Raw genomic sequence first — 26128 nt, forward strand, 5'->3', positions numbered from 1 at the left:
TCAGAATTCTCGCGATAGGTGAGACTAGGCTTTCCGGAAGTGATTCTCCGGAAGAAGCATGGTTGCCCCCGAGATCTGGCCGGGTTTGCACGCTGAGCTGCCGACGCTATGCAGTCAGATGATGTGAGTGTCCTGTTTCTCTGCCACCTGGGTTCTCCTGCTTTAGGGGGATCAGAGGCAACACTTAGCTGGCCCATTAGCTTCGTGTCGCTGCGGAACCGAGGCTGCCGGATCCCCGGTTTCCGAGCGTGGGGCTCTCACGTGTCTACCCGGGATCCCCAGCGCTGCCACAGCGGGGTGAAGGGGCCAGAACAGCGCCAGTCCACAGGGTTGGCTTATTCAGTCCCTGGTGCCCAGCAATGAAGGACTTTGCCCATGGTGTCTCTGGATGTGGGAGGCGCGGGTGGAGGTGAGGTTGGGGATGGTATAGCCAAGTTTAGACCTCAGATTTCCAGATCCCATTCTTCCGTGTTCACGTTACTTTAAAATCTTTTTTTTTCCTGTGTTAGGATTTTCCTTACATTTGTTCATGGTCTGCCCACGCCATAATTTTTGGAAGCATCCTCGGTTCATTTAATTAGTCCTGGGAAATACAGAAGCGCTGTGTGCCAGGCAGTGTGGTAATTACTGGAGATTTAGTTTTTAATAAGCCAGACAAAAGACCTCTGCTTTTCTGGAGCACTCTGGTGGAGGAGACAGATGGTAAACAAGTGAACATATTTAAAACCACTGTACTGTGTAATAATACTGTGAAAAGAAGACCAAAGTTGATGAAGGAGAGAGTAATTAGGAGAGACCACTTCAGACAAAGCTGTTGTGGGAAGGTTTCTCTGAATAAAAGACATTTGAGCTGAGATCTAAAAGATGAGAATGAACCGTCACTGAGGGGCTGAGGGAAAAGCAAAATATCTGGGCAGTAGGAACAGTACAATACAAAGGTCTGGATATAAGAGAGAAGGACTGTATTAAAAAATATTGATGTGACCTGTGCTATAGGAATCCAGGGAAGAGAGAGAGGTAATGAAGTTAGGTATGTTTGCAGGACAAGATCATGTAGTGTCTTTTAGGGCTTTTAATGGGAAATGACATCTGACTTTTGTGAAAAGTTGTCTAGTTTTGTGATAGTCTTTTCAAGGAGAGAAAGCATAAGAGCAAGGAAACTAGAGCATGATGAAAGTAGTTTCAACCCTGGTTGTAATGGTGGAGATGAAAAGAAGTGGATGCATTTGAGATCTGTATTATCAGTATAACCAAAAAGACTATGTGATGGATTCAATGATGAGGAAAAGGGAGAAATCAAAGGATTTCGAATAGTTCATTGGTGGTTTTATTTGTGGAGATGGGGAAGGAACACAGTATTCTTTTAAGGGGTGTGGACATGTTAATGTGTATGAGGCTTTTCAGGCTTCTAAGTGGAGACGTCAAGTAGGCAGTTAAATGTATATACAAGTTTGTAGCTCAGGTGAGAAGTCTGACCAGGAGATGACAACTTGGGAGTCATCGACTTACAGATGACATTTAAAGCCACAAGCCTGGGGCGTCTGGGTGGTTAAGCGTCCAACTTCAGCTCAGGTCATGATCTCACAGTTTGTGAGTTCGAGCCCCTTGTTGGGCTTTATGCTGACAGCTCAGAGCCTGGAGCCTTCTTCGGATTCTGTGTCTCCCTCTCCCTCTGCCCCTCCCCCACTCACACTCTGTCTCTCTCTCCTTCAAAAATAAATAAACATTTAAAAAATAATAATAAATAAAGCCACAAGCCCGAATGAACTCCTACTTTCCCAGTTTCATTTCCTCCTACCTGTTTCCTATCATCGCCTGCCAAACACACATCCTATAAAATTCCAAAAATGTTGTTTGTTTACATTTCTTTATGTATCAGGCTTTAACTACTGTAGCTGCTTTAAAGCCTTTCCCAGTTCCTCAGGGCAGCCCACTTAAAGGCTCTTACAAACTTCTTTTGTGGCACTTAGACTAGTGCTTTGTGATGCTTTGTTTACATTTCTTTCTCCCTAAGTAGAGAGGTAAAACTGTTTAAGGACACTACCTTACTTCGTTCAACAAATACTTGAGTGCCTCCTGTGTGTCAGGTTCTAGGATTGTCAGTGCCTTACATAAATTAAGTATACCATCAATGCTGAATGAATAAAGAACACATTAGTTAATAGAGGATAGTAGTAGATGATTTTCTTTGCCCAGATGAGATGAAATTATGGTACATATATCCAACAATCTAGTTCTGTGCAGCCTTTTACAATGGGTAATGAACATATTAAGAAAGTCACAAAATTAGTATCTCACTTTTGTTAAAAATATACATATAGGCATACTGTTGCTGGAATGCGTATATAGAAAAAATTCGAAAATATTTACAAAATTCTAATGAAGTTTTATCTGTGGGTGAGGGGGTTGTGGTTACTGATAATTTGTGTTTTTTTTCCCTACAAGAATCCCTACAAAAGAAAACAAATCAGACATTTTTAAAATATTTATTTATTTTGAGAGAAAGAGGAGGAGTAGAGGAGGGTGACAGTGAGAGAGAATCCCAAGCAGGCTCTGTGACGTCAGCACAGCCTGTCGCGAGGCTTGAACTCAAACCGTGAGAACATGACATGAGCAGGTGGAATCCAGAGTCCAGTGCTTAACCAACTGAACCACCCTGGTGCCCCCACAGATCAAACTGTTTTACAAAGCATGTCTTCCTCCTCTTATTCCTCAAAGACTCCTTTGAGACCTCCTAAGTAAACCAGGGCACTGTGTTTTCCTGGGTTAATACTCCCACCTGTTGGGTCAGAGCAATTGAAATGTGTTCTTACCTTGTCTTGCAGGTTATCTGGGACACACTCGGAAACAAGCAATTTTGTTCCTTCAAAATAAGGTGAGTCTAGATTTGCAACTTGGGCAAAGATTCCTTCAGCTGTCCTCTTGTTAACCCCTCTTACAATTTTTGCTCTTTCCCTCTCCTTCTAGAACCAAGACTCAGAGTTTTTGCAGAAATGAATACAGCCTGACTGGACTGTGTAATCGGTCGTCTTGTCCCCTGGCAAACAGTCAGTATGCCACTATCAAAGAAGAGAAAGGTAACTGCTTAGTTTGAACTTCCATGAGAACTAGCCAACAGCTTTTAAAAGGATATTCTTTGGTCTCTCTGTAAGTAATATTAACGGTATTTACTTTACCTTGCAGGACAGTGCTACTTGTATATGAAGGTTATAGAACGAGCAGCTTTTCCTAGGCGGCTCTGGGAACGGGTAAGACTTAGGACATAAAATGACAGTGACCCTTGATCAATAACAAAACTGCCACATGCTTTTCTCTCTTCCTTGACCATAGCTACATTAAACTTTTGAAGCCAACCTCATTAGGCCCCTGGGTATCATAGCAGTGAAGGCCCACCTAATCATTTACCCTCACTCTTCAAGCTTTCTTTTTCTATTTATAGGTCCGGCTTCATAAAAACTATGAGAGAGCACTGGAGCAAATAGATGAAAATCTAATTTACTGGCCCCGTTTCATTCGACACAAGTGTAAGCAGAGATTCACCAAGATCACCCAGTACCTAATTCGAATTAGAAAACTTACATTAAAGCGACAGTAAGTATTTAGATCATTCATCTATTATGTGTATTTTTTTAAGTCTGTCTTTCCTTGGATCATTTTATGGAGAGACTCTGAAATGTCTAGTAATGGTTCTTACTAAATTCAGTTTCAGGTAACCTTGTATGATATGCTACGAAGAAAGTTTACCTCTGATTAAAGTTGTGCCCTTTGATCTGTTTAAAAAACAGTGTGGGGGTCGGGGGGGCACCTGGGTAGTTCAGTTGGTTAAGCGTCCGAATCTTGATTTCCGCTCTGGTCATGATCTCTCGGTTTGTGAGATCAAGCCCCATGTCGGGCTGCATGCTGACAGGGCAGAGTCTGCTTGGGATTCTCTCTTTCTCCCTCTCTCTCTGTCTTTCCCCTGCTTGCACATACGTGTTCACTTGCGCTCTCTCTCTCAAAATAAATAAAAATAAACTTAAAATAAACAAAAATAAAAAACAATATAGTAGAAATTGATGATCTCCTCCCTGTCTGAAAATCAGCTTCAGGAAATTGTATAACTCCTTGACACAATCGTAAAATTAGGGATTTAACAATGACCTAAAAAATGGGGATAAATAAGAATGTCAGAACTTTACCCCGGGTTCACCGAAAATTAATTTTAAAAAGTGATATGAAATCCATGGAATTAATTGGATATCTTACTAAGGAGTGCTAGGTCCTAATACTTTTTCGTTGTGACCTGCAGAGAAAGCTAAAGGTGGCAGTCTTCTACAGACAATTTTTTTTTTTATGTTTGTTTTTGAGAGAGAGCATGTGAGAGTTGGGGGTTGGGGCGGGGAGCAGAGAGAGGGGCGGGGGACAGAAGACCCGAAGCAGGCCCTGCACTGACAGTAGTGAGCCCCATGTGGGGCTTGAACTCACGGGAGATTGTGACCCGAGTCAGAGTGAGACACTTACCCGACTGAGCCACCCAAGCATCCCTACAGAAAATTCTTTATTTTAGTTAACTGAAGCATTAATCATGAAGCATGGTGAGTGCCCTCAGAAGTCTCAGAATGCTCAAAGAAAACAAAAAGTAAAATAAGCATAAAAATATGTGTAAAAATGTGTGACTTGTAGTATTCACTACTTAGGGAATTACAGGTATATAATGTTAGCTATATTGAGCTGAGCCCTACAAAACCAACTCCATTCCTATTTTCTCATTTTTTTTAAAGGAACACACAAAACATGCCCTTGGGTTTTCTGACAATGTGTTTTATTTTCCATAGGAGGAAGCTTGTTCCCTTGAGTAAGAAGGTGGAGCGGAGGGAAAAAAGAAGAGAGGTAACTTACCCTTCTTGTATTCATAGCTTCTGTATCTCATTGAGGGTAGGACTCTATAGGTGTAGGGATCAAGAGAAAGATTCAGTCACCATTTCCTGTGAACTGTTTGGGCCTTGGGTAATGGTTCGCTAATAGAGAACAGTATTAGTTGCATAAGATATTGGATATTCGTATTTTAAGATTATGATTTTCAGGGCAGGTTAAAATAAGGGTTCTTGGAGATATATTTAATGGAGAACAGAGAAGTACCTTGTCTGAGATTCTTGAAGTTAAGTATTTTAGAAATCAGAATTTTGGGGGACACCTGGGTGGCTCAGTCAGGTAAGTGTCCAACTTTGGCTTTGGTCATAATCTTGAGGTCTGTGAGTTCGAGCCCTGCATCAGGCTCTGTGCTGACAGCTTGGAGCCTGGAGCCCACTTCAGATTCTGTGTCTCCCTCTCTGCCCCTCCCCTGCTCACATTCTGTCTCTCTCAAAAGCAAACATTAAAAGAGAGAGAAATCAGAATTTTGGTATGTTGTTAATCTTATACATTGCATACTACTCAAAGCAGGGTTTGAGCATTCTTTCTTCTTTTTTTTTCCATGGTAAATGTACTCTCTAATTCCCATTCCCTCTTTCCCCCATTACCCCCAACCCACCTCCCCTCTGGTAACCATCAGTTTTGTATAGTTAAGGATCTGTTTGTCTTTTTTTTTTCCTTGTTTGTTTTGTTTCTTAAATACCACTTTCTCTTTATCCATTCATCAATCGACGTACACTTGGGCTGCTCCCATATTTTGGCTATTGTAAATAATGCTGGCATAAACAGAAGGGTGTGTGTAACCCTTTGAATTAGTGTTTTCGTATTTTGGGGTAAATACCCAGTAGTGCGTTGCCTGCATTGTAGTGTAGTTCCGTTTTTAACTTTTTGAGGGCTCTCCCATACTGTTTCCTACAACAGCTACACCAGTTTGCATTCCCACCGACGGTGCAAAAGGGTTTCTTTTTCTCCACATCCTCACCAACACTTGATGTTTCTTGTGTTTTTGATTTTAGCCATTCTGACAGGTGTGAGGTGATACCTCATTGTGGTTTTGATTTGCGTTTCCCTGATGAGTGATGTTGAGCATCTTTTCACGTGTCTTTTGGCCATCTGGTATCTTTGATGAAATGTCTGTTCGTGTCTTCTGCCCATTTTTATTTTTTTTTAAAGTTTATTTTGAGAGAGAGAGAGAGAGTGTGTGTGTGTGCTCACATGCAAGGTGGGGGGAGGGGCAGAGGGAGAGAGAGAGAATCCCGAGGAGGCTCCGCACTGCCAGTGCAGAGCCCAATGCTGGGCTCAAACCCACGAACCATGAGATCATGACCTGAGCTGAAGTCGGACATGGAACCAACTGAGCCATCCAGGTGCCCCTGCCCATTTTTAAATTGGATTGTTTTTGGGTATTGAGTAGTATCAGTTCTTTACATACTAACCCTTTATCAGATATGTCATTTGCAGATATTTTCTGCCATTGAGTAGGTTGCATTTTAGTTTTGTTGATTGTTTCCTTCGCTGTACAGAAATATTTTAATATAATCTCAATAATTTATTTTTGCATGTATTTGCCTTGCCTCAGGAGACATATATAGAAAAATGTTGCTATGGCCAATGTCAGAGATTACCACCTGTTCTCTCTTCAAGGATTTTTATGGTTTGGGTCTCATATTTAGGTCTTTAATCCATTTTGCGTTTATTTTTGTGTGTATGGTGAAAGGAAGGGGTCCAATTTCATTCTTTTGCCTGTGGCTCTCCGGTTTTCCCAACAGTGTTGTTGAAGAGACTTTTTCCTGTTGAATATTTTAATTCTCCTTTGTCAAAGATTAACTGATGATATAATTATAAACTTTTTTCTGTGTTTTCTGTTTTATTCCATTGATTTATGTGTCTATTTTTTTTTTAACGATTATTTATTTTTGAGACAGAGAGAGACAGAGCATGAACGGGGGAGGGGCAGAGAGAGAGGGAGACACAGAATCTGAAGCAGGCTCCAGGCTCTGAGCCATCAGCCCAGAGCCCGATGCAGGGCTCGAACTCACAGACCGCGAGATCGTGACCTGAGTCGAAGTCGGACGCTTAACCGACTGAGCCACCCAGGCGCCCCTTACGTGTCTATTTTTATGCCAGTACCATACTGTTTTAATTGCTACTGCTTGGTAATATAACTTGAAATCTGGAATTGTGATACCTTCAATTTTTTCTTGTTCAACATTGCTTTGCCTGTTCAGGGTCTTCTGTGGTTTTACTATTTGTTCTAGTTCTGTGAAAAATGCTATTGGTATTTTGATAGAAATTGCATTAAATGTGTAGATTGCTTTGGTGTATGGACATTTTAGCCAGATTTGCTCTTCCAGCCCCATGAGTCTTTCCATCATCTTGAATTTCTTTTATCAGTGTTTTATAGTTTTCAGAATACAGGTCTTTCATCTCTTTGGTTAAGTTTATTCCTAGATATTTTATCATTTTTGATGTAATTGTAAATGAGATTGTTTTCTTAATTTTACTTTCTGCCACTTCATTGTTAGTGTATAGGAATGCAACAGATTTCTGTACATTGATTTTGTATCCTGTGACTTTAACGAATTCATTGATCAGTTCTAGTAGTTTTTTGGTGGAGCCTTCAGGGTTTTCTATATACAGTGTCATGTCATTTGCATATAATGAGAATTTTACTTCTTCCTTACCAATTTGGTTGCCTTTTATTTCTTTCTGTTGTCTGATTGCTGTGGTTAGGACTTCTAGTACTATATTGAATAAAAGTGGTGAGAGTGGACATCCTTGCCTTGTTCCTGACCTTACGGGAAAAGCTGTTTTTCCCCATTGATGATGTTGGCTGTGGGTTTTTCATATAAGGCCTTTATCATGTTGAGAGATGTTCCCTCTAGACCTAGTTTGCAGAGGGTTTTTATCACGAATGGTTGCTGTACTTTGTCAAATGCTTTTTCTGCATCTATTGAAATGATAATATGGTTTTTATCGTTTCTCCTAATGATACGTATGTATCATGTTGATTATTTTGTGAATGTGGAACCACTCTTGCATCCTGGGAATAAATCCCACTTGATCGTGGTATGTGATTTTTTTTTAATGCAAGAGGGGAAAAAAGTGATTTTTTTTTTTGAAATAAAATTTTTTTTTTTTGTTTTTTTACTTATACAGGCTGAAATATGAGTACTAAGGAAGTAAATGGGTTTACTCAAATTTTTCTGTTACAGGAAAAGGCATTAATAGCTGCTCAGCTGGACAATGCCATTGAAAAGGAATTGCTGGAGCGACTGAAACAAGATACGGTGAGAAAGCTAGGAAGTTTGGGATATAAATTTCACTTTTTAGACAGTAACATCATGCTAGGAAATAGTGGGAAGTGTGTTTTACTTTCAAAGATGCTAGAAAGGTCTTCACCTTGATTTTGTTCCTGGAATAGAACAGGCCTTCCTGGAATATACAGGCCTTGGCTTCCCCGTCTTAGTTCGTGAACATGAACACGAAAGGTGCCCTGGTTACCCTTGATGTTCCATCCAGCAAAGAGACCTTTCCCTTTGCACCATACTGTGAACTCCTGTTCCTGACGCAACGGTTTCAGAGCTCTAGATAAGAAAAGGCATGCAGCTCTGATCCTCCTGCATATTACCCTAGTCTAAGGTTCTTTAAAAGGAATTAAATCTTCTTAAAAATTACTGTCATTTACGAGACAAAACGGATAGAACTTATTTTTCCCGTATTATTTCCTATCAGCAAATTTACATTTGTTCCAACCCACTGATTTTATAAACTACTAAGTTTATAGTGTTTGGTATTAACCACTGATTACTTAAATGTCAGAAACAGGCTTGTAAAGACACTGTTGGCTCTAGGCTTGAAATTAATATAGAAAAATTATTATCCATCACATTAAGTATTCTTATTTAATCAGTGAGGAGAAAACAGTATGTCATCGGACAGTGGACTTCAAGTGTAAAATCCAGATGTTAAATCCAGTCTGTATTTATGTTCTTCAGTATGGCGACATCTACAACTTCCCCATTCATGCCTTCGACAAGGCCCTGGAACAGCAGGAGGCAGAGAGTGACTCTTCAGATGCTGAGGAAAAAGATGATGAAGAAGTAAGCCTTGTTTGTTCGTTTGTGCTTCCTAAAGCAGTAACCTGTAGACCTAGATCTCTTTATATGTACTTGAGTGACAGAACAGCATTTTCACTCCCCTACCCAAAAATAATTATTTGTTCCTTTTTTTTCTATCATGAGATTAATTTTAGTTCAGTCAACAAACTATTAACACGTTGGATTTTAATCTTACTTATTGGCATTCTGAGATTTTTCCTTTAAGGGGACAAATGAAGAATCCTCATCAGCTGACAGAATATACCATTCAGGAACCTGAAATTTATACAGGATTTAATTTCACTATTAATATAGGGGAGGTACTTGAGTGATAGTCTTTTAGAAAAAGGCCAGATTTAGCAGGTAATTGCTAATCACATGGTGCGCTCATACAGGCACATAGGTGTACTTTTCCTAGTAGTGACCCTTTTTTGATATTTGAAATTAATAGATTTAAGTGTTTGTAAAGCCTTTCTAATGTACTTTTTTTTTTTTTTAGCAAATTAAAATGATCTAATGATTTGTATTAGGCATGAGAATTGATATCCCTAAAATTTTTTAATTCAGAAGTATTAAACTTGGAAATAATTAGATTTTGGTTGGGACTAAGTAAGTAGACTGTCATTCTGTTTGTTACTGTTGCACTTATCAAAGAATAGAATTAGATGTGTGAGCTGGATTTTCATTCTGTATTTTCAACTTAACAGTTATGTTTTGTTTTAGGATGTGGGAAAGAGAGAGTTTGTGGAAGATGATGAGGTGGATGAGAGTGACATAAGTGATTTTGAGGTGAGATTTATGGGCAAAAAATTGACCTTTGACCTTCAGAGAACAGAACGTTTCTGAACACACACAGAGGCAGATAAATTGCCTAGTTCTAAATTGAGAGGACGATGAAAGGAGTTTGGGAGATGCATCTAGCATTTTCTTTTTTTCCTCTCTCCATATCAGGATATGGATAAGCTGGATGCCAGTAGTGATGAAGATCAGGATGATAAATCCTCCAGTGAGGAAGAAGAAAAGGCCCTTGATGCCACACATAAAGGCAAAACACCCTTGAAAGGACCTTTGCGGAGGAAACGAGCCTACGTAGAGATAGAGTATGAGCAGGAGACAGAGCCTGTGGCCAAGGCCAAAACCACATGACTTCCCTTTGGACATCTGCAACAGGACTGAACATTTTCAGTATCCTCCTTTCTTTTACCTTAACCATGTATATACCTCCAGGTTTTGCTCTTTCATACAGTATTTCACACAATATTTGTGTCTTTAATATTTATGCTGCTTCTGTGGGGCAAGGAAATCTGGGAGTGGAGAAAGCCTTAAGTTGTGAACAGAGTATTTTTATACTGTTGGCATATGTTTTGAAGTAACAGCTTGAGCCCAAGAAGCTTAACAGATGAATCTGTGGGTGTAAATATTTCTAAATTTTAAATGCTACCCACCTGTTTTCCTTGGTATCCTTCTCCCCCACCCCCCCTCAACTTTATTTAGAAATGTTCAGATTTCAGTTTTTTCTTGTTCTCCTTTCCCTACTTCTGTGGGAATAAAAGAAGGAAAAAGAACTAAGTTACACTGTTGAGTGTAAAAATACCTTTTTTCTTAAATGATTCCATTTATACAGTTGGAACAAGAAGAAAAGTCTTCCTGTTTTAGGAAAGTAAGACAAATCTTAAGTTCCATCGTAGGGCGTGCCTTCAGAAACCTGCTGGACTTTTCTGATACAGTTCACCACCTTGCTGTCTTCACAGCTTTGGAGAATTTTGACCAGGAGACCCTGAAATATGAAACCAAACAGGCTTTTTCTTTTTAATTGATACTTCTGTTCCTTTTACCTCGGTTCTTGTTTCTCGGTACCATATTCGAAGAAAGAAAGAATGGATGAGACTAGGGAACAGTTCATGGAACAGGTGTAACTTTAAAAGCTGTGTTGGCATGTAGGCAGATGTCCTGCTGGCTCAGGAACCAGCAGACTGATCCCAGCCAATGCAAATTAGATTGGATCCAGGACTTGAAAACTGCCAGAGATTAAAGAGCCAATACGAAGTAATTTGAATAAACTGATAACACAACAAACAATACTCTATAAATATTGTTAGGATATGAATTTTTTTCATGCTGCTTTATAACCTGAAGATTTCTAAGTGGGATAAGAAATGAGGCAATAGTTTATAAATATATATAAATATACACATAGCCATTATATGCTTTGGCTATGACAAGTTAACTTTTGTGACATGTGAAACTAAAGAATTCCCATGTGGAAAAATAAGAATAAGGATAAATAAAAATACAGGTGCCCTGGAAAAACTGGAAACATTTCTGGGATCTGAATTACTCTATATTATTACTTCTTGGTGGCTTATAGCTCATTATTTCATCCTTAAAAAAAAAAATCAGATATAACAGAACTTAAATTTTAAGAACGCTTAGTCTTTTGCCCATTTTCTATCCTCACCCAAGAGACATCTCCTGAGCCTCTTGCCTTTTGGCCTAAATACCTCTGAATAGCTTTAAAAGTTGAATAAGTTAATCCGCCTTTATTGAAGGTTAGAGGGCTCCCAGGTGAAAACCTGAACCATGCGTGTTCACTTACAGACTTGGTCAGGCATGTGAACAGTAAATTATAATCAAACATACGAGCTTCCTAAGGACCAGGTTGCAGACTCTTACCTTCACTTGTCCTTGACAACAGTGGTCCAGGAGAATCAGGCAATCTGTGGCCTCTTCTAACAAGGCGCTCTTAACAGGCTCAGGTGTAAGGTTTGGATCCCTTGCTACATCACAGATCAGTTTCAAGAGAGCCTTCAATAAGACCACACGTCTACAGGAAACTCTGGAATCAGGAAGAAAAAAGTTACATTCATACTCTAAAATCAGGATATTAAAACTGAGACTTCAAGGCCATCTAAGTTGTAAAGCCCTTATTTCCTAAATGAAGGAACTGAAGTTAAATGACTTAGAAGACCAGGGAGCTGGAAGCAGAACTAGAGACGAGACGCCAGATTTCTGAACTCATTTTGAACCCTTTTTTCTGCAGCATAGCTCCAATACACGTACTCTGGCCTGCCAAGCCAGAAGCTTGGTTCTACTGTAAGGAAATCGCCCCACCTGGAAAGTGAGAAGTGGGATCTCCCCTTACCAGGGGCTTTTACTTTGGGCCAGAGAACAGCAGATGGCCCACAGTCCTTTAACTTTTATACAGTCATAGGCCTGGAAATTTAAAATGAAGTGAAATATGCTTGGCTTCTGGGACCAAATTGACAATTAGAATTTTCTGTTATTTAATTCCAGATCCTAGCTTTTACCCTCAGTTAAGCCCAGCCCATTTAACTTCAACTTCTTAGCATTTTTGAAAGTTTTAATTTTGATGAAAAAAAGTTCTGGAAAAGGACAGTGGTGATGGCTGTACAAAATCGTGAAGGTACTTAATGCCACTGAATCCATTTTAAATGGCAAATTGTATGTAGTTTTTCTTACATAAAAAAACAAAACAAAAAAAAAAACCTTAAAAGCCTTAATGGAAGCTGAAAAATAATGGAGCTTGTAGTGGAAAAATATGCACAGTAAACCATATCTCTGGACAGAAATGTGACTGGGAGAATAAAAGTTTACATCCCTTGATCTAGTAAGTATTTAGCGGTTTCCTATACTATTTGCTGCTCAGTCCTCCACCTATCGTCAACATAAAACCTGCTGTTTCCTACTCCCCAGCCCCCCCTCGTGCCATACAGGGCACTGATTTTCTCACCTTCCTACAATCCCGACTTGGAAGCTTAGTCTCTGCTCTTTAAAGGCCTGCCAATGTTAACTGGATTCAATTTCTTTCATCCATCTATTCAGTCTATTTTAGTCCATTCATTCTTCAAATATTTGTGTATTTAAGAACCAGGTACTGGTTAAACTTTCATATACTCAATATACCAAAGTGGTCTTACAGTTCAGTGGAGGAGAAAGACTGTAAGTAAACCAAGGCAGTCCAGTTCCAGATGTAACTAAGGGAAAAGGTTGGGTACATTCTAAGGAAATGAGAGTACTGTGGTTCAGAACAGATACAGATGTTAGAGCACCGGACTCCAGCTGAATTAAACTTTGTTGATGCAAGAAAGTATTTTGCTGACTTAACATGTTTCCCTTCCACTTTATTGTTCCTGACCCCACCTCAAGCCAGAGTTGGAATGCTTTCTAAGCAATGATATTCTCAGTATTCTCCTGGTCACTGCTCCACACATGTTCAGTAATGAGCTATGAAGTTCTCTGTTCTCAATTAGATTTCAAAAACCTTAGGGTGAACAAAGTTAAGCATGTCTATTACAGCACTTCTAAGTGGACTCTGAAATTCTAATATGCATTATAAATTGAGGGATATACACCTGAAGTTAACAATGGGTGTATTTTATCTTTTCAATGCAACTTCAGTTCAAAATTCAATAGCAATGTAAAAACAGGCCTGTCCTTAATACTTTGTACTGAAAGTATACCTGGGCAAGTTCTGAAGTGAAAACTGGCTGAGTTTTGTCCCTCTTGGCCCACCTGCCTGCTTGGCTGTTTTACCTGGGCCAAGTGTACTGCATGAGAAGTTTTAAGGTTTCCAGTGTCTTCAGTCTAGCCTCCTCCTCTGGCCCATCATAAACCTCCAGGTAGCCGATGACAACTCGCTCCAGCCTCTTCAAGTGCCGGACAGTTAGGATCCCCAACCTGAAAAGGGAAGAGAAGATGTGGCACCACAGGGATGAACTTGAGGGGTGCGGCCAGACCAGCGGCTGGGCACTCGCCTCTTCACAAACGCTGGCAGGTTTCTTGCATAGGTCCTGCGTAAGAGAAGGCGGTGCTCTGGCTCCATGTGGGTCAGGATCAACTGCAGCACCTCGTCACAGTGTGTGGTGGGTCGAGCCCCACCTCCCTTCCAGTGCAGGCCTTTCTCCAGGACAGGGAATAAGTCCAGCAGACACGAGAGCACAGCCTCGGAGGAAGTAACAGAAAAGAAGCGTTCGTTCATTTGCATTCACTGACTTGTCTAGCACCCATATTAATCTGTCTGTGGGGTCCACATTATAGAATTCTGAAAGATACTAGTAAAAGCACAGGAAGTGTATTATTATTTTTAATGTTTTTTTTGAGAGAGCGCATGAGTGGGGGAGGGCAGAGAGAGAGAGGGGCAGAATCCCAAGCAGGCTCTGTGCTATCAGTGCAGAGCCCAACATGGGCTTGGAACTCCCAAATCGTGAAGTCATGACCTGAGCCAAAATCAAAAGTCAGATGCTTAACTGACTGAGCCACCCAGGCACCCCAAGTGTATGTTACTTTATATTCTTTTTTTTTTTTTTTTTTTTAGTGTTTATTTTTGAGAGAGAGAGTATAAGCAGGGGAGGCGCAGAGGGAAAGAGACAGAATCTGAAGCAGGCTGCAGGCTCTGAGCTGTTGGCACAGAGCCCGATGTGGGGCTTGAACTCATGAACTAAGATCACGAGCTGAGCCAAGTTGGACACTTAACCAACTGAGCCACCCACACACCCCTTACTTTATATTTTCAAATTTATTTTACGTTATCTCCAAACAAGTTAACATCTACTCAAGACTGTTCTTTGCTAAGCTATGAAATGGGACTTCATGAGCACACCTGGGACTAACCCAAACTAATTTTTTTTTCATGTTTATTTATTTATTTTGAGAGAGCCTGAGGAGGGGAGGGTTAGAGAGAGAGCAAGAGAGAATCCCGAACTGTGAGATCATGACTTGAGCCGAAATCAAGAGCTGGACGCTCAACTGACTGAGCCACCCAGGCGCCCTAGACTTTAACCCAAATTTTAGGAGTCTAAGTCCATTGCCATTAAATAAGTTTATTTTTTTTAATTTTTTTTTTTTTAACGTTTATTTATTTTTGAGACAGAGAGAGACAGAGCGTGAACAGGGGAGGGGCAGAGAGAGAGGGAGACACAGAATCTGAAACAGGCTCCAGGTTCTGAGCTGTCAGCACAGAGCCCGACGCGGGGCTCGAACTCACGGACCACGAGATCGTGACCTGAGCTGAAGTCGGCTGCTTAACCGACTGAGCCACCCAGGCGCCCCTGCCATTAAATAAGTTTAAGCAGTAGTTATACATACTTACAGTAAAACCACTCCTGAACAGAATCTAAGATGGTCCTCATCTGTGTCCAGTTTGACCTACCCTATCTGAAGTTTCAGTGTCAAGGCACTCCCTTCTAGCTCTCCTGAGATTTTTGGTTTTTCTATGAGTTTTGTTTTGTTTTTAAACCACCATCTAAAGAGCCCTAAACTTTTTGGCTCTTAGTACCTGGATCCTCAATTTAATACCTAAATTAATATTTAAAATGAAAGGTGGCAGGGGGACAAGGGAAGGGAGGGCAGGCACAAAAAAGGTTATTTCCACCTCTGATTTTATATAACTTGTTTTCTCTGTCTTCAGAATGTTCTCCCATCCTAAGAAAGTTCTATTCATCCGTCAAATATCAACTCCTTCCCAAATCCTAAAACCATCCCAACACCACCAAACCTGGTTAACTGCCTTTTGCTGGACATGTGCTGCCCTTTATACAAATGTCTTCTAATAGATTTATCACTCTGCACCATAGATATGTAAAAATACTCATTTATTTACATGTCTTTCCAAAGGGTTTCTTTTTAATTTTTTTTTAATGTTTATTTATTTTTGACAGAGGGAGAGGCAGAGCGTGAGTGGGGGAGGGGCAGAAAGAGAGGGAGACACAGAATCCGAAGCAGGCTCCAGGCTCTGAGCTGTCAGCACAGAGCCCGACGCGGGGCTCGAACTCACAGACCGCGAGATCATGACCTGAGCTGAAGTCGGTCGCTCAACCAACTGAGCCCCCCAGGCGCCCCTCAAAGGGTTTCTTAAAGCCAGAAGGGCTTTAAGATTCATTGGTTTGATTCATTCATTCTTGGAACGGACAGTGGTTACTAGCACACAGTAGGTATTTAATGTGTATTGGATGAAAGAATGGCACTGGAACATCTAACCTACAAGGAGTTTCAACTGTGAGTTCATAGAGAGGAGCAGAGAAGAACACTTAAGATTAGTAAAACAGAACTTTTCACACATAAAGCCACCCTCAAATAATGTGTAATTCACCCAGATGAAGATAAAACACTGGCTTTTCTGTGGAGACTCAGCAATGTGGATGCCCGCTCAGTATCGAGACATTTTCACGAGTCATTTGCTACCTCTTTATTTTCAAGTTGGCCCTGACTTAGTTATCATCCTCATTTTCCAAGAGAGGAAAAGGGCTCAACTATTCTTATTCGCACACTGCCACCTTCTACTCGAATTTGAGAACTGAGACTCACAGCCAATAAACAAATCGTACGGTTACCTGGATGAGGCGGTACTCCGGTGTGTACAGGTGGTTGAAAAGGGCGTGGTAGAGGACCTGGGCTCTGTTATACTGGAGCAAATCAGCAGCTGGCTGCAAGCATATTACCCAGTTAAAAGCTTCCCAACGGTGCCAAACCATGGATGATTTTCGAACTTGAATTATGGGTACGTAGGGTCTATTACACCAAAGGATTCATAATAGCACTCTCGGCAAAGTGGTGCAGCAGAAGGGTGCTGGGCCCAGAACAGCACCCTCTACTTCTGTGTATACTTTTCTTAAAAGCTCCACAACACATAGTTAAGAGGGGGAAAAAAAAAAAAGTTTCCTTGAGTAACAGCTTGCGCATTTGGGTGTGTGTAATCCCTTTCAGTTTCCGATTCTTTTGCTCCTTGAAAGTCAACTGTTAATTACTCAAGGTCTGGTTATTCATTTTGACCCGCGTGATCATGGCCCAGGTGTCTTCCACATATTACCTACGAGACACAATCTACTAGGCTGGCAGAAGGAAAATATAAAGAAAAAATATAAATCAGTGATTTTTTTCACGTAACGGCATTAATGGAAAGTTAATAGGAAATATGAAAAGGCAAGAATAGTGATATCATGACTCAGTCTGTCCCATCAACACAGATGACAAAGTGCAGAGGTCGCTCACCACATTAAGCACGATGTGACGGAGGCAGTGGACACCCAGTATTTTGTTCTCTGTTTGATAATCATCCGAGATGAGCAGCGATGGGGGAAGTATCCTCTCCAGATGTTGGTTCAGCCAGGGTCGAGAGACCTGCTGCAGAGTCCATGAGAAAACATGTTTTGTGGCAGGGTTATTCTTCCAGGATTCTCTATATGGAAATGTGAAACCACAGGAAGTAAAGTGATACAGTGTTAGCTAGCAAAAAAAAAAAAAATTAAACTCAAGCTAAATAAAGCATTATCTTGCCCTTGAAAAAAATACATCCCCCATAAGATATCTCTTGATGTTATGCATACTAAATCAAAATAACTTACACTAAATACATTTAATAATCACCCAGGGCTCTGGGTCTAAAGCTAATCCAATGAGAAGGATCCATTTAAAACCAACAGCTTGTAAAGAATCTGTGGGTGGTTACAGAGGAGACGTGCTGACACGGGAGAGAAGTAAAGGAAACGTCTTCAAGCATCACTGTAATTATTGTAAGGGAGTAAATGAGTCAATATTTGAACAGCAATTTACAACTTATAAAGTGGGTTTACACACTTTACTCAACTAACCTTCAAAATAACTCTGTAATAGATAATATTATCTTTAGATTACAAAAAAATGAAACAGGTTCAAAGAAGCCCTCTGACCTGGTTCTACTCAGAAGCAATAAAAAGAAGTACCAGACTACCTCCAAACCAAGCCTTTGAACTCCAAGTTCCTGGTTAAGTGAGAGTTATGTGCACATTTTTTCTCTCATCACTCTGGTGTCACAAATACTAACAAAATAGCAGGTAGAACTGACAGAAAATACTTTAGCTAACAGCAATCTATAGGGTGTTTTTCATCCCAAACACTGCTTCCATATCTAATAACCATCCTTATCTAATAACTGTTGATGAGTTTCAAGATCCCCGAGTTTAAATTCAAACCACTTAAGTTTAAATCCTCTCCAAATCCCATTCTCACCTAACTGAAGAAAGTTCAGTATAAATAATTTGGACAGAACTTCCAATGTCAAGGGCAGTTGTCAGGAGGATGGCAAAGAGCAGTAGAAAATGGGGAGTCTGAAGACCGGGGCTCTAATGTAGAATTTGCCAATGTCTAATGTCATTTATAGCAAATCACCTTTCTGGGCCTTAAGAAATCTCCTATTACAACACCTTTATCTTATTGATGAAGAAACTCAAGTTTCTTTGAGCTCTATCTAACATTCTAAAACGTTAGGCTGAAGCTCAAGTAAGTAGCTCTCTCAACAAGAATACTCACTTATTCAAATCGGGTTTAAGAAGTTCCATTATTAAAATAAATCTCCCTTTCTCATCTTCATTTTCTCCGTGCAGAAATCCTGCCACAGAACCACACTCAGTAACTTGAAGGAGTAAGGCGAGCACCTCTCCAGCAACGTCATGGGATCTTGGGCTGGTCCATGGTTGCTCCAAGCTGTGTGTGACCGCAAAAATATAGATGGGTCCTGCCAAGTCACGTAGGCCTGTCTTCCACTTAGGGCAACCCAAGGAATTCTTGGCCGCCTCAAATTTCCCCAAGAGTTTAAGAAATACTAAGCCAACTGCTGCCGCTTTCTCGGCCACTTCAGAGTAACCATGACCTCTACCTTCCTGCTCCTTGGGTGGGGCTGCATACTTCTCCAGGGCTTTTGCCACCTGCCCCAGCATTTCGGGCATTCCGTGGAGCGATGTGCCACTCCCCTCAAAAAACTGATCGCGTTCTGCGGCTTCTATGAGAGCACTGAGGTCCTGAACTGCTGCACTTTTGGCCTTGCCCCGTCGGGACTCCTGGCTGGTAAGGCGGTGCAAAATCTGGGAGAAGGACTGTCCGAGGGCCGAGGAAGGCCACTCTCCCGGCAAGGAAGTGCCTTCCCGCGATGGGGATTCCCGAGAGCGGTCATGCTCCATTTCTCGGACTGCGGCAGTGATGAGCTGGTCTCCCCCAGAGAACCAAGATGGAGGCAAGGGGCGGGCGGGGGGATCTGCTAGAGAAAGATCACTCGGATGCTGGAATTCTCCCGAAGAAAACAACTAAAGCCAAATAAAACGGCAAGACGTCCGGGGGACGGAGGACCAAGAATCTAACCAGCATAATAAAAGTAAAGTCTGCAGAGGAAAAGGTGCAGGAAAGGGAAAGGAGCCTCTCTGGGAGTAAGAGAATCTCAGACTCCCAACGGATGATTAAAAACAAAAACAAAACCCCAAGAGTTTAAGAAATAACCCCCTAAGGTATGAGCAGAACACCTCTACGGGCACCTCCAGACCTTCCCGCACGCCCTGTGCCCATCAGGATCCGGACCTAGCTATCCTCGCTGCCGCAAAGCACAAAGCTAGCTTCCGCTGATATTGAGGCAACACTTCGTCATTTCACGACCTACTGTCGTAAAGCAACGGAGAATCGGGTTCCAGAAAAGGTGGCGTTTGGGCGAAAAATTTGCATAGATAGATCCTCTTGCTAGTTTTGTTTCTGTTTTCATTTAGTAAGGTAGGAACAAAAGAAGAACATCGATAATGTCTTAAAAGTGTACAGGATTTTACGGTTGAGACTGAGTGTATAAGTACTATGTATGTCACCCTTTCTGTAAAGTCAGTGGGACATCCTCGGGACTCCTTAACAGGAGGCGCGGCCCGATCCTTTTGTAGTTCATAAGCGTGATGATTGGGTGTTCACGCCGTTGTGTGACATGTGCCACCCTTAAACCTTGTTACGACGCTGGCACATTACCCGTCTGACGTGAACTTAGGAGGATCCTTTTACTCTTCGAGTGATGCAAAAAGTTAGTGTTCTTTATATCCGTCGGTATTCTGGTTGCAGGTTGTCACGCTGATTTTGTAGTTGGATTCGAGCCCTAGCTTTTTAGTTCCATACGAGGTGTTAGTAGCCGGGAGCCGGCGTTTTTAAATGGCTACCCGTGGGTTGCGGGGAGTCAGTTGCCAGTGTCCGGCGAGGATGCACTTCTGAAGTCTGACCACCCCCACCCCGACGCGGGGGGCCTTCCAGCAAGATGGGTGGTTCGGCCGGCGCGGTCGCGCCGGGGGCCGGCTCTCGAGTGTGAGCCCCCTGCGCTGCGGTGTGGCCACGCGCAGTACTGGGCTCTGGACGGCAGGCGGCGCCTCTCGAGTGTGAGCGCCCTGTGTTGCGGTGTGGCCGCGCGCAGTACTGGGTCTGGGCGGCAGGCGGCGCCGGGAGCGAGCCAGCGGGCCTCGACAATCTGCAGGTTCGAGCAGGGGGCCCACAACCACCTAGCGGTCATTGGTTCGGCTTAGACAGGCGGGGCGGGTTGGACAACCATGGCCCAGTGTGAGAACGTGTCCTGTCTCGCCGTGTCATGTTGCGTCGGCACTGCTTGTCCCCTAGCTGCGGGTTCCCAGAGGGTAGAATTGTGCCCAAGTGACCTGGGCTCCCCAGCGGCGGTTAACGGTGCCTGGCTGCCCCCGGGAGTTTGTTCGTGACTTCCTGTAGTTTCCCCCGCATCGTAGGAGCCCGGGAAGCAGACTTGATTGGTGCCAAGGCGGGAGCGGCTGCGCGAAGAAATGGGCGTCGCACACCGGAAGGGGTCGGAGAGCAGGCTTGGCTGCTTCTCGGAGGGGGAGCCTCGGCTAGCAGCCCCGCGCCTCCGCCACGCACCCAGAAGGTCGCCGCCTGCCTTTGGGATTCCTGCTCCCTCACCCCCACCCCAGAGAATCCAGAGACAACCCTGTGGGGTTTTCCGATCGTGGGGTGTATGTTTGCAGGGACGGAGGGAGGGAGGTTCTCCTCCCCAGGGAGTGGTTCGGATCCGGAGAGACTTAGAGGACTTTGGTCCCACCTGGGAGAGGGCACTACTTGCGGGTGTCCTATCTGCGATGTCTTCCTTGCTCCTTTCCTTGTTCGCTCGCTGTGTGACCTTGGAGAAAAAGTCCAGTAACCTCTCTGTGCCTTAATTTCTTTAACGGTAAAATGTGAGAAATGATAGTCCCTACTTGTTAGGATTGTTATGAAAAATAAAGAAGTTATATATGTGTGTGTCAACAGCTTAGGGCAAGCTCTGGGGAGTGTTACATTCTCTACAGGCAGTAGCTTTTAATTGTTAAACCACAGCTTATGTATTAATTTACGTTTCCTCTTTTGAGGGAATTTTGTGGTTAGGAACCTTCCTCTTTGCGTCTTTCATTTGGCCTTGCCTTCTCCGACCAATCGGTGGCTCTCATGATTTTCTAAGTAATTTCAAACATTGACAAAAACTAGTTCATCCCAAGGGGATTCTCCCATATTAAGGCCCGTGTGGGAGCAAGATGCCAGTCAATAGACTGTTACTGTGTCCCTCCTGTGTGTCAGCCTCTTTTCCCTGTTCTACCCACTGCTTGTGCTAAGTGGATCCAAGATCTCCCTCCCTTGTGAGCAAAGTTACCTGTATTGCAGAGACCTCCCCCTCTTCACTCTGAGTTTCCTGAGGCCAGAGACCACGTCTTTATCCCCAGGGCCTGGCACAATTTAGCCATGCAGTAAACGTTTGTTGAGCTCACGTGTCTATCCACAGAAGACTGGCTGAATAAACCACGGTATATCTACAGAATGCAGTTCTGTGAAGCTTTACAAAAGAATGAAGACCATCTCTGTGGAAGGCCACCAGACTCCAGGATACATTAAGTGAAAAAAGCAAGACTGGGACCCTGTATACGCTGCCTTCCTTTGAAGAAAGATGTGTGCTTTGCTTACATTTTAAAGAAGAAGCAATGGAAGTATAAATCACAAACTAATAAAAATGGTTGCATATAAGAAGAACAGGATGTAAGAGATGGAAATAAGGGCTAGACTTATTTTCATATATTGTGTTTTATAGTTTGACTTTGGAATCATGTAAATGGTTTACATGCTACATTTTTAAAAGAAAATAGCAAAGCATTTTGCAAAAGGACAAAAAAAGCCATTAATCAAAGTATATCAGGAGTTACTGACATAACTGCATGGAAAAATAAGAAACTGACTTTAAAACTCATTATTTTGACTACATAATCTTAGTGTGACACATCTTAAGGATAAAAAAAATGGCCAAGAAATCAAGCTGCATTTAATAACACTATTTGTTAGTAATAATACTAGTCTTGTTATTTACATGCTATTGCGTGTATTTGTATTATATATATGTATAAATAAAATAGTAAATAATTGAATTGATATTGTTGGAAATCAAGGTCTTCAGTGAGAGATGAAAAGATACAGGTATCAAAATCAATGATGTTAGGGATAAGTTGTAAAATGGAAAATTTAAATTGGCAATGGTAGTATGAATTCATGATTAAATTTTCTCTTTCTACAAAATGCATGTATGCAGGCTGTGTCCACTGAGAAGGCCAAGAAGCAATGGCAATCTCTTGGCTATGAGCAGCCCTAGTGTCCAAATGGGTCATCTAAATGCCATTGCCCACTGAAGAGGAACCGAGACCCCTTTCGGAAATGACTGATTTCAGAACCAGGGCAGGGATTGTGTAAGATGAGCCTGTGACATTTTGTTAGGCCAGAAAGCAAGGTAGCTATCAAATACTACTGAGGTTTTGTCAAAAGAACCCAAGAGCAAATAGAAAGGGGCACCCTTTGGCTAAAGATGGAATCGTTTGGGCTCAAGAAAGAATAATGACTGATTTGATCTTAACATATCTATAGAAATCCATGAATATGCAGTAATATTTTTTTAAATCCCTCATTGCTTACCCTTGTATCACCTAAGGAACTAACTCTTTTTTTGGAAAACTGATAAATAAGAGGAAAAAATCAAGTCTCTATTCTGCTGTTATTTCAGGGTACCCAAATAGTTTGAAAAGATAATAAATGCAACAGAAAGGTTAGAATTAGAGATTCACGGGGCGCCTGGGTGGCTCAGTCGGTTAAGCGGCCGACTTCGGCTCAGGTCATGATCTCACGGTCCGTGGGTTCGAGCCCCGCGTCGGGCTCTGTGCTGACAGCTCAGAGCCTGGAGCCTGTTTCAGATTCTGTGTCTCCCTCTCTCTGACCCTCCCCGGTTCATGCTCAGTCTCTCTCTGTCTCAAAAATAAATAAATGTTAAAAAAAAAAAAAAATTAAAAAAAAAAAAAAGAATTAGAGATTCACTCTTCACAACTACTAATGAAGCACGGGGACAAGGCAACAATGGCTTAACAGCATGGGTATTCAAAGTATGAGGTGGGGGCCGCCTGGCTGGCTCTGTGGGTGTCACATGTGGCTCCTGATCTCAGGGTTGTGAGTTCGAGCCCCATGCTGGGCATGGAGATTACTTACAAAGAAAAAATTTAAAAAGTATGAGGTGGAATGTAAGTGGGAGACAAAATGGCTGGATGGAGCTAAAAAACCTGAACCCACTGATTTATCTTAACAGCATCACGAAGAGTGAGACACACAGATACCATGTGCAATAGGAAGTACACAGCATCTATGAAACACTCTTGCACAAAAATTGAACCTTCATCTAATCAAACTCCTAGATCTAACTACCAGATAAATGGCAAGAAATATGGCAGACAAACAGATGAAAAGAGACTACGATGGTATCATCAGCCAAACAAGGATATGGGAAGTTCCACAAATTAACGTGTCTCTTCAAGAAATAATTCACATGGAAGAAATGGGGTGGAGGGAGAACTGATAGAAATTAAGAGCTTTTAAAGACATCTCAACCAACTGCAGTGTCAGATCCTGTTTTCTATAAATTGGGAAAATACCTAGTATTATAAAACCTTACCCTAAAAATTATAATCCTACCAAAGCTTCCAGTGAGCCAAAAGACAGCCTTCATTTTTGAATATGAAATATTATATATAACACGAAATGTATATAATATGAAATATATAATATGAACTTTTTTAAAATGCAACATACAAACTTTAACAAAAATGACAGGCAAAATCAAACAGGCTCTTATATTAAGAGGAAAACTGACTAGAAGCAATTTATCTTGAATACCTTACAGTAACCTACTTGCAGTTGCATTTAACTGAGCTCTGTTGCTGTGAAGAATACAGCTGATGCACAGGTATGGAAGAACGATTTGCACATTTTTCAAGTATTCACTGAGTACAACCTTATATACACATATACATTACATTTGAAAAAGATCTAATCGACGATCCCCAGATATACTTCATTTTGGTTGCTCTTTTGGAAGACGTCGTCTAAAGAGAAGAATATTTGATTCCGGCTCATGGATCATGTAGTGGACCCAGCCTAGAGGCTGTTGGACACCAAGTCTCCTCTACTCCTCTTTAGAAATCAGATGAAATGTTATATACAATATAAAGTAGTGTTTTTTTCTACCATGAAGTGTTGATGGTAGTCCTACAATCTTTGTCATCAAGAAATCATAATAATTAACCAAGAATGAAAATGATCCAAGCAGTAGTCATAACAGGATCATTTATTTCATGAGGAGCCCACCTAACCTGAAAAGAATAAAGGACATAATGAATGTTTAACCTGGATTTAAGGGTATTGAGTAAGGAAGTGGGCAGTCAGAAAAAAGTAGGCTTCCCCAGGAAGAACCTAACAAAGAATTTTCTTGTTGGAGTCAAAAACAGTATGTTTAAAATTTTTTAACATTTATTTATATTTGAGAGAGAGTGAGAACAGGGGAGGGGGAGAGGCAGGGGGCGGACAGAGGATGGGACCATTCGTGTCAGGAATGATCCCATCCTCAGGAGAAGCAGATTAAGGCCAGGCCAAGGTTGCCATACCATATTATTCTGAGCTGCTTGCAATAACCTGGCGTTATTGCAACTAGTTTGTGAAACTAACTAACGGATCCCAGAATCTACAGTTTAAGAAAGTGCCAGGTAAAGGGGCACCTGGGTGGCTCAGTCAATTAAGCATCCGACTTAGGCTCAGGTCATGATCTGATGGTTTGTGGGTTTGAGCCCCACATCAGGCTCTGTGCTGACTGCTCAGAGCCTAGAGCCTGCTTGAGTTTCTTTGTCTCCCTCCCTCTCTGCCCTTCCCCCACTCATTCATTTTCTCTCTCTCTCTCTCTCTCTCAAAAATAAATAAACATTAAAATTTTTTTTAAAAAGTGCCAAGTAAAAATGAAGGCTGTCTTTTGGCTCACTGGAAGCTTGGTAGGATTATAATTTTTAGGGTAATGTTTTATACTTGTAGATGATTTAAATGTCAATCTTATAAATTGCTTTCTTTTGATTCTATTTGTAAGTATGCTTTTGTTTTAATGTTTTTGTTATTGTTAACAAACCCATTTGAATAATCCAGAACAACCAAAGAATTGTTTTTGTCTTTCTTCTTGGACTTGGTACAGTAATTTTGATTTCTTTTTCTCCCTTGGTTTTATTGCTATTTTCAAAGTGATTATACAATAGCTCTAGTGGTAGTCTGAAAGAATTCTAAATCTTAGGGTAGTGTTTTATAAATGTACATTTATATAAATGTGAATCCTGCTACTAAATTATATCCTCCTAATTTGATTTCTAGGGAGTCTACATGTGTCATTGCTACTTCACAAATCTCTTCTGTTGATTCAGAAACACTGCCAATTTTTTGTTTCTCCTCTAAAGTAATTTTGAATTTTCTTTCATGTGGTTTCACTGCTACGGTCAAGTGATCATACTCAGATGGAAATTGGATAGAAATATAATTCTTAAGATAGTGTTTTAGAAGTGTAGTTTACTTTATAGTAAATTTCATGAGTAAACTGTTTCCTTTTCTTTAATTTCTAGGTAGTATAAGATTTGTATTTCATTTGTTGCCATGGAAAAACACCCATAACATGAATTTGAGTAAGGGTTTTACTATGAAGTCCCACAATTGGAGATCATTGGAACTCAACATTTATCTCTGATACCAAGGGTTGAATTTACCCTTGTATAAGGGTAGTACCCTTATACAATATACCCTGTATATAAGACTAATGTGTTTGACTATACCCTATATATACCCTTGTATAAGGGTAATACCTTTATACAATATACCCTGTGTATAAGACTAATGTGTTTGACTAAATAAATCTTGATTAAAAAATATTAAGCTAACCCCACATGCAGACACTTTTGGAGGAGAAAAAAAGAAAGCAGACTTATCTAGGTGGTCAATTTGCAGGGCTAGTCTCTATCCAAGGAAAA

At 41.3% G+C, this 26128-nt stretch overlaps 3 protein-coding genes and 1 non-coding gene across 5 annotated transcripts; 3 read left to right on the forward strand and 1 right to left on the reverse strand.

The window, feature by feature from the left end:
- The first annotated feature begins 33 nt into the window (after nucleotides 1-33).
- On the forward strand, nucleotides 34-10512 carry MAK16 (MAK16 homolog). Its single transcript, XM_007093928.3, has 10 exons — nucleotides 34-123; nucleotides 2826-2875; nucleotides 2968-3077; nucleotides 3184-3248; nucleotides 3440-3591; nucleotides 4815-4869; nucleotides 8106-8180; nucleotides 8889-8993; nucleotides 9714-9779; nucleotides 9942-10512. The coding sequence occupies exons 1-10, from the start codon at nucleotides 109-111 to the stop codon at nucleotides 10134-10136; spliced, it is 888 nt and encodes a 295-aa protein (XP_007093990.1). The 5' UTR covers nucleotides 34-108; the 3' UTR covers nucleotides 10137-10512.
- Nucleotides 8782-20088, reverse strand: TTI2 (TELO2 interacting protein 2). 2 transcript variants are annotated; one of them, XM_007093929.3, is made up of 8 exons: nucleotides 18294-20087; nucleotides 16998-17184; nucleotides 16340-16432; nucleotides 13766-13953; nucleotides 13545-13688; nucleotides 11664-11826; nucleotides 10585-10767; nucleotides 8782-8970 (listed from the first exon to the last, which is right to left on the reverse strand). In XM_007093929.3, exons 1-7 carry the CDS (start codon nucleotides 18938-18940, stop codon nucleotides 10663-10665), a joined length of 1527 nt encoding a protein of 508 aa, XP_007093991.2. In that variant the 5' UTR covers nucleotides 18941-20087; the 3' UTR covers nucleotides 8782-8970; nucleotides 10585-10662. The 2 variants fall into 2 exon arrangements, with proteins under 2 accessions (XP_007093991.2, XP_007093993.2); XM_007093931.3 differs by lacking the exon at nucleotides 16340-16432 and having other exon boundaries at nucleotides 18294-20088.
- On the forward strand, nucleotides 18988-22480 carry LOC122238059. Its single transcript, XM_042984733.1, has 4 exons — nucleotides 18988-18993; nucleotides 19886-20153; nucleotides 20191-20250; nucleotides 20513-22480. Exons 1-4 carry the CDS (start codon nucleotides 18988-18990, stop codon nucleotides 20938-20940), a joined length of 762 nt encoding a protein of 253 aa, XP_042840667.1. The 3' UTR covers nucleotides 20941-22480.
- LOC122238281 lies at nucleotides 19664-19767 on the forward strand. The gene has a single exon (XR_006217226.1). It is a non-coding gene; the product is annotated as a small nucleolar RNA U13 (small nucleolar RNA).
- Nucleotides 22481-26128: the final 3648 nt, after the last annotated feature.

This window comes from Panthera tigris, chromosome B1 (genome assembly GCF_018350195.1).
Source record: "Panthera tigris isolate Pti1 chromosome B1, P.tigris_Pti1_mat1.1, whole genome shotgun sequence".
In the NCBI taxonomy this organism is placed as follows: Eukaryota; Metazoa; Chordata; class Mammalia; order Carnivora; family Felidae; genus Panthera; species Panthera tigris.

Excerpts from the sequence above, each read along its gene's own strand:
- MAK16 (XM_007093928.3), top strand. Across the intron at positions 2,876-2,967 it reads TTTTGTTCCTTCAAAATAAG|AACCAAGACTCAGAGTTTTT; the intron begins GTGAGTCTAGAT and ends CTCTCCTTCTAG. Across the intron at positions 9,780-9,941 it reads GTGACATAAGTGATTTTGAG|GATATGGATAAGCTGGATGC; the intron begins GTGAGATTTATG and ends TCTCCATATCAG.
- TTI2 (XM_007093929.3), bottom strand. The coding sequence starts at position 18,940 with ATGGAGCATGACCGCTCTCGGGAATCCCCATCGCGGGAAGGCACTTCC. Across the intron at positions 13,954-16,339 it reads CGGAGTACCGCCTCATCCAG|GCTGTGCTCTCGTGTCTGCT; the intron begins GTAACCGTACGA and ends ACTTCCTCCGAG. Across the intron at positions 10,768-11,663 it reads GTTGTCAAGGACAAGTGAAG|GGTCTCCTGGTCAAAATTCT; the intron begins GTAAGAGTCTGC and ends TTCATATTTCAG.
- LOC122238059 (XM_042984733.1), top strand. Across the intron at positions 20,154-20,190 it reads CGGCAGGCGGCGCCTCTCGA|TACTGGGTCTGGGCGGCAGG; the intron begins GTGTGAGCGCCC and ends GGCCGCGCGCAG. Across the intron at positions 20,251-20,512 it reads CGGGCCTCGACAATCTGCAG|GAGCCCGGGAAGCAGACTTG; the intron begins GTTCGAGCAGGG and ends CCCGCATCGTAG.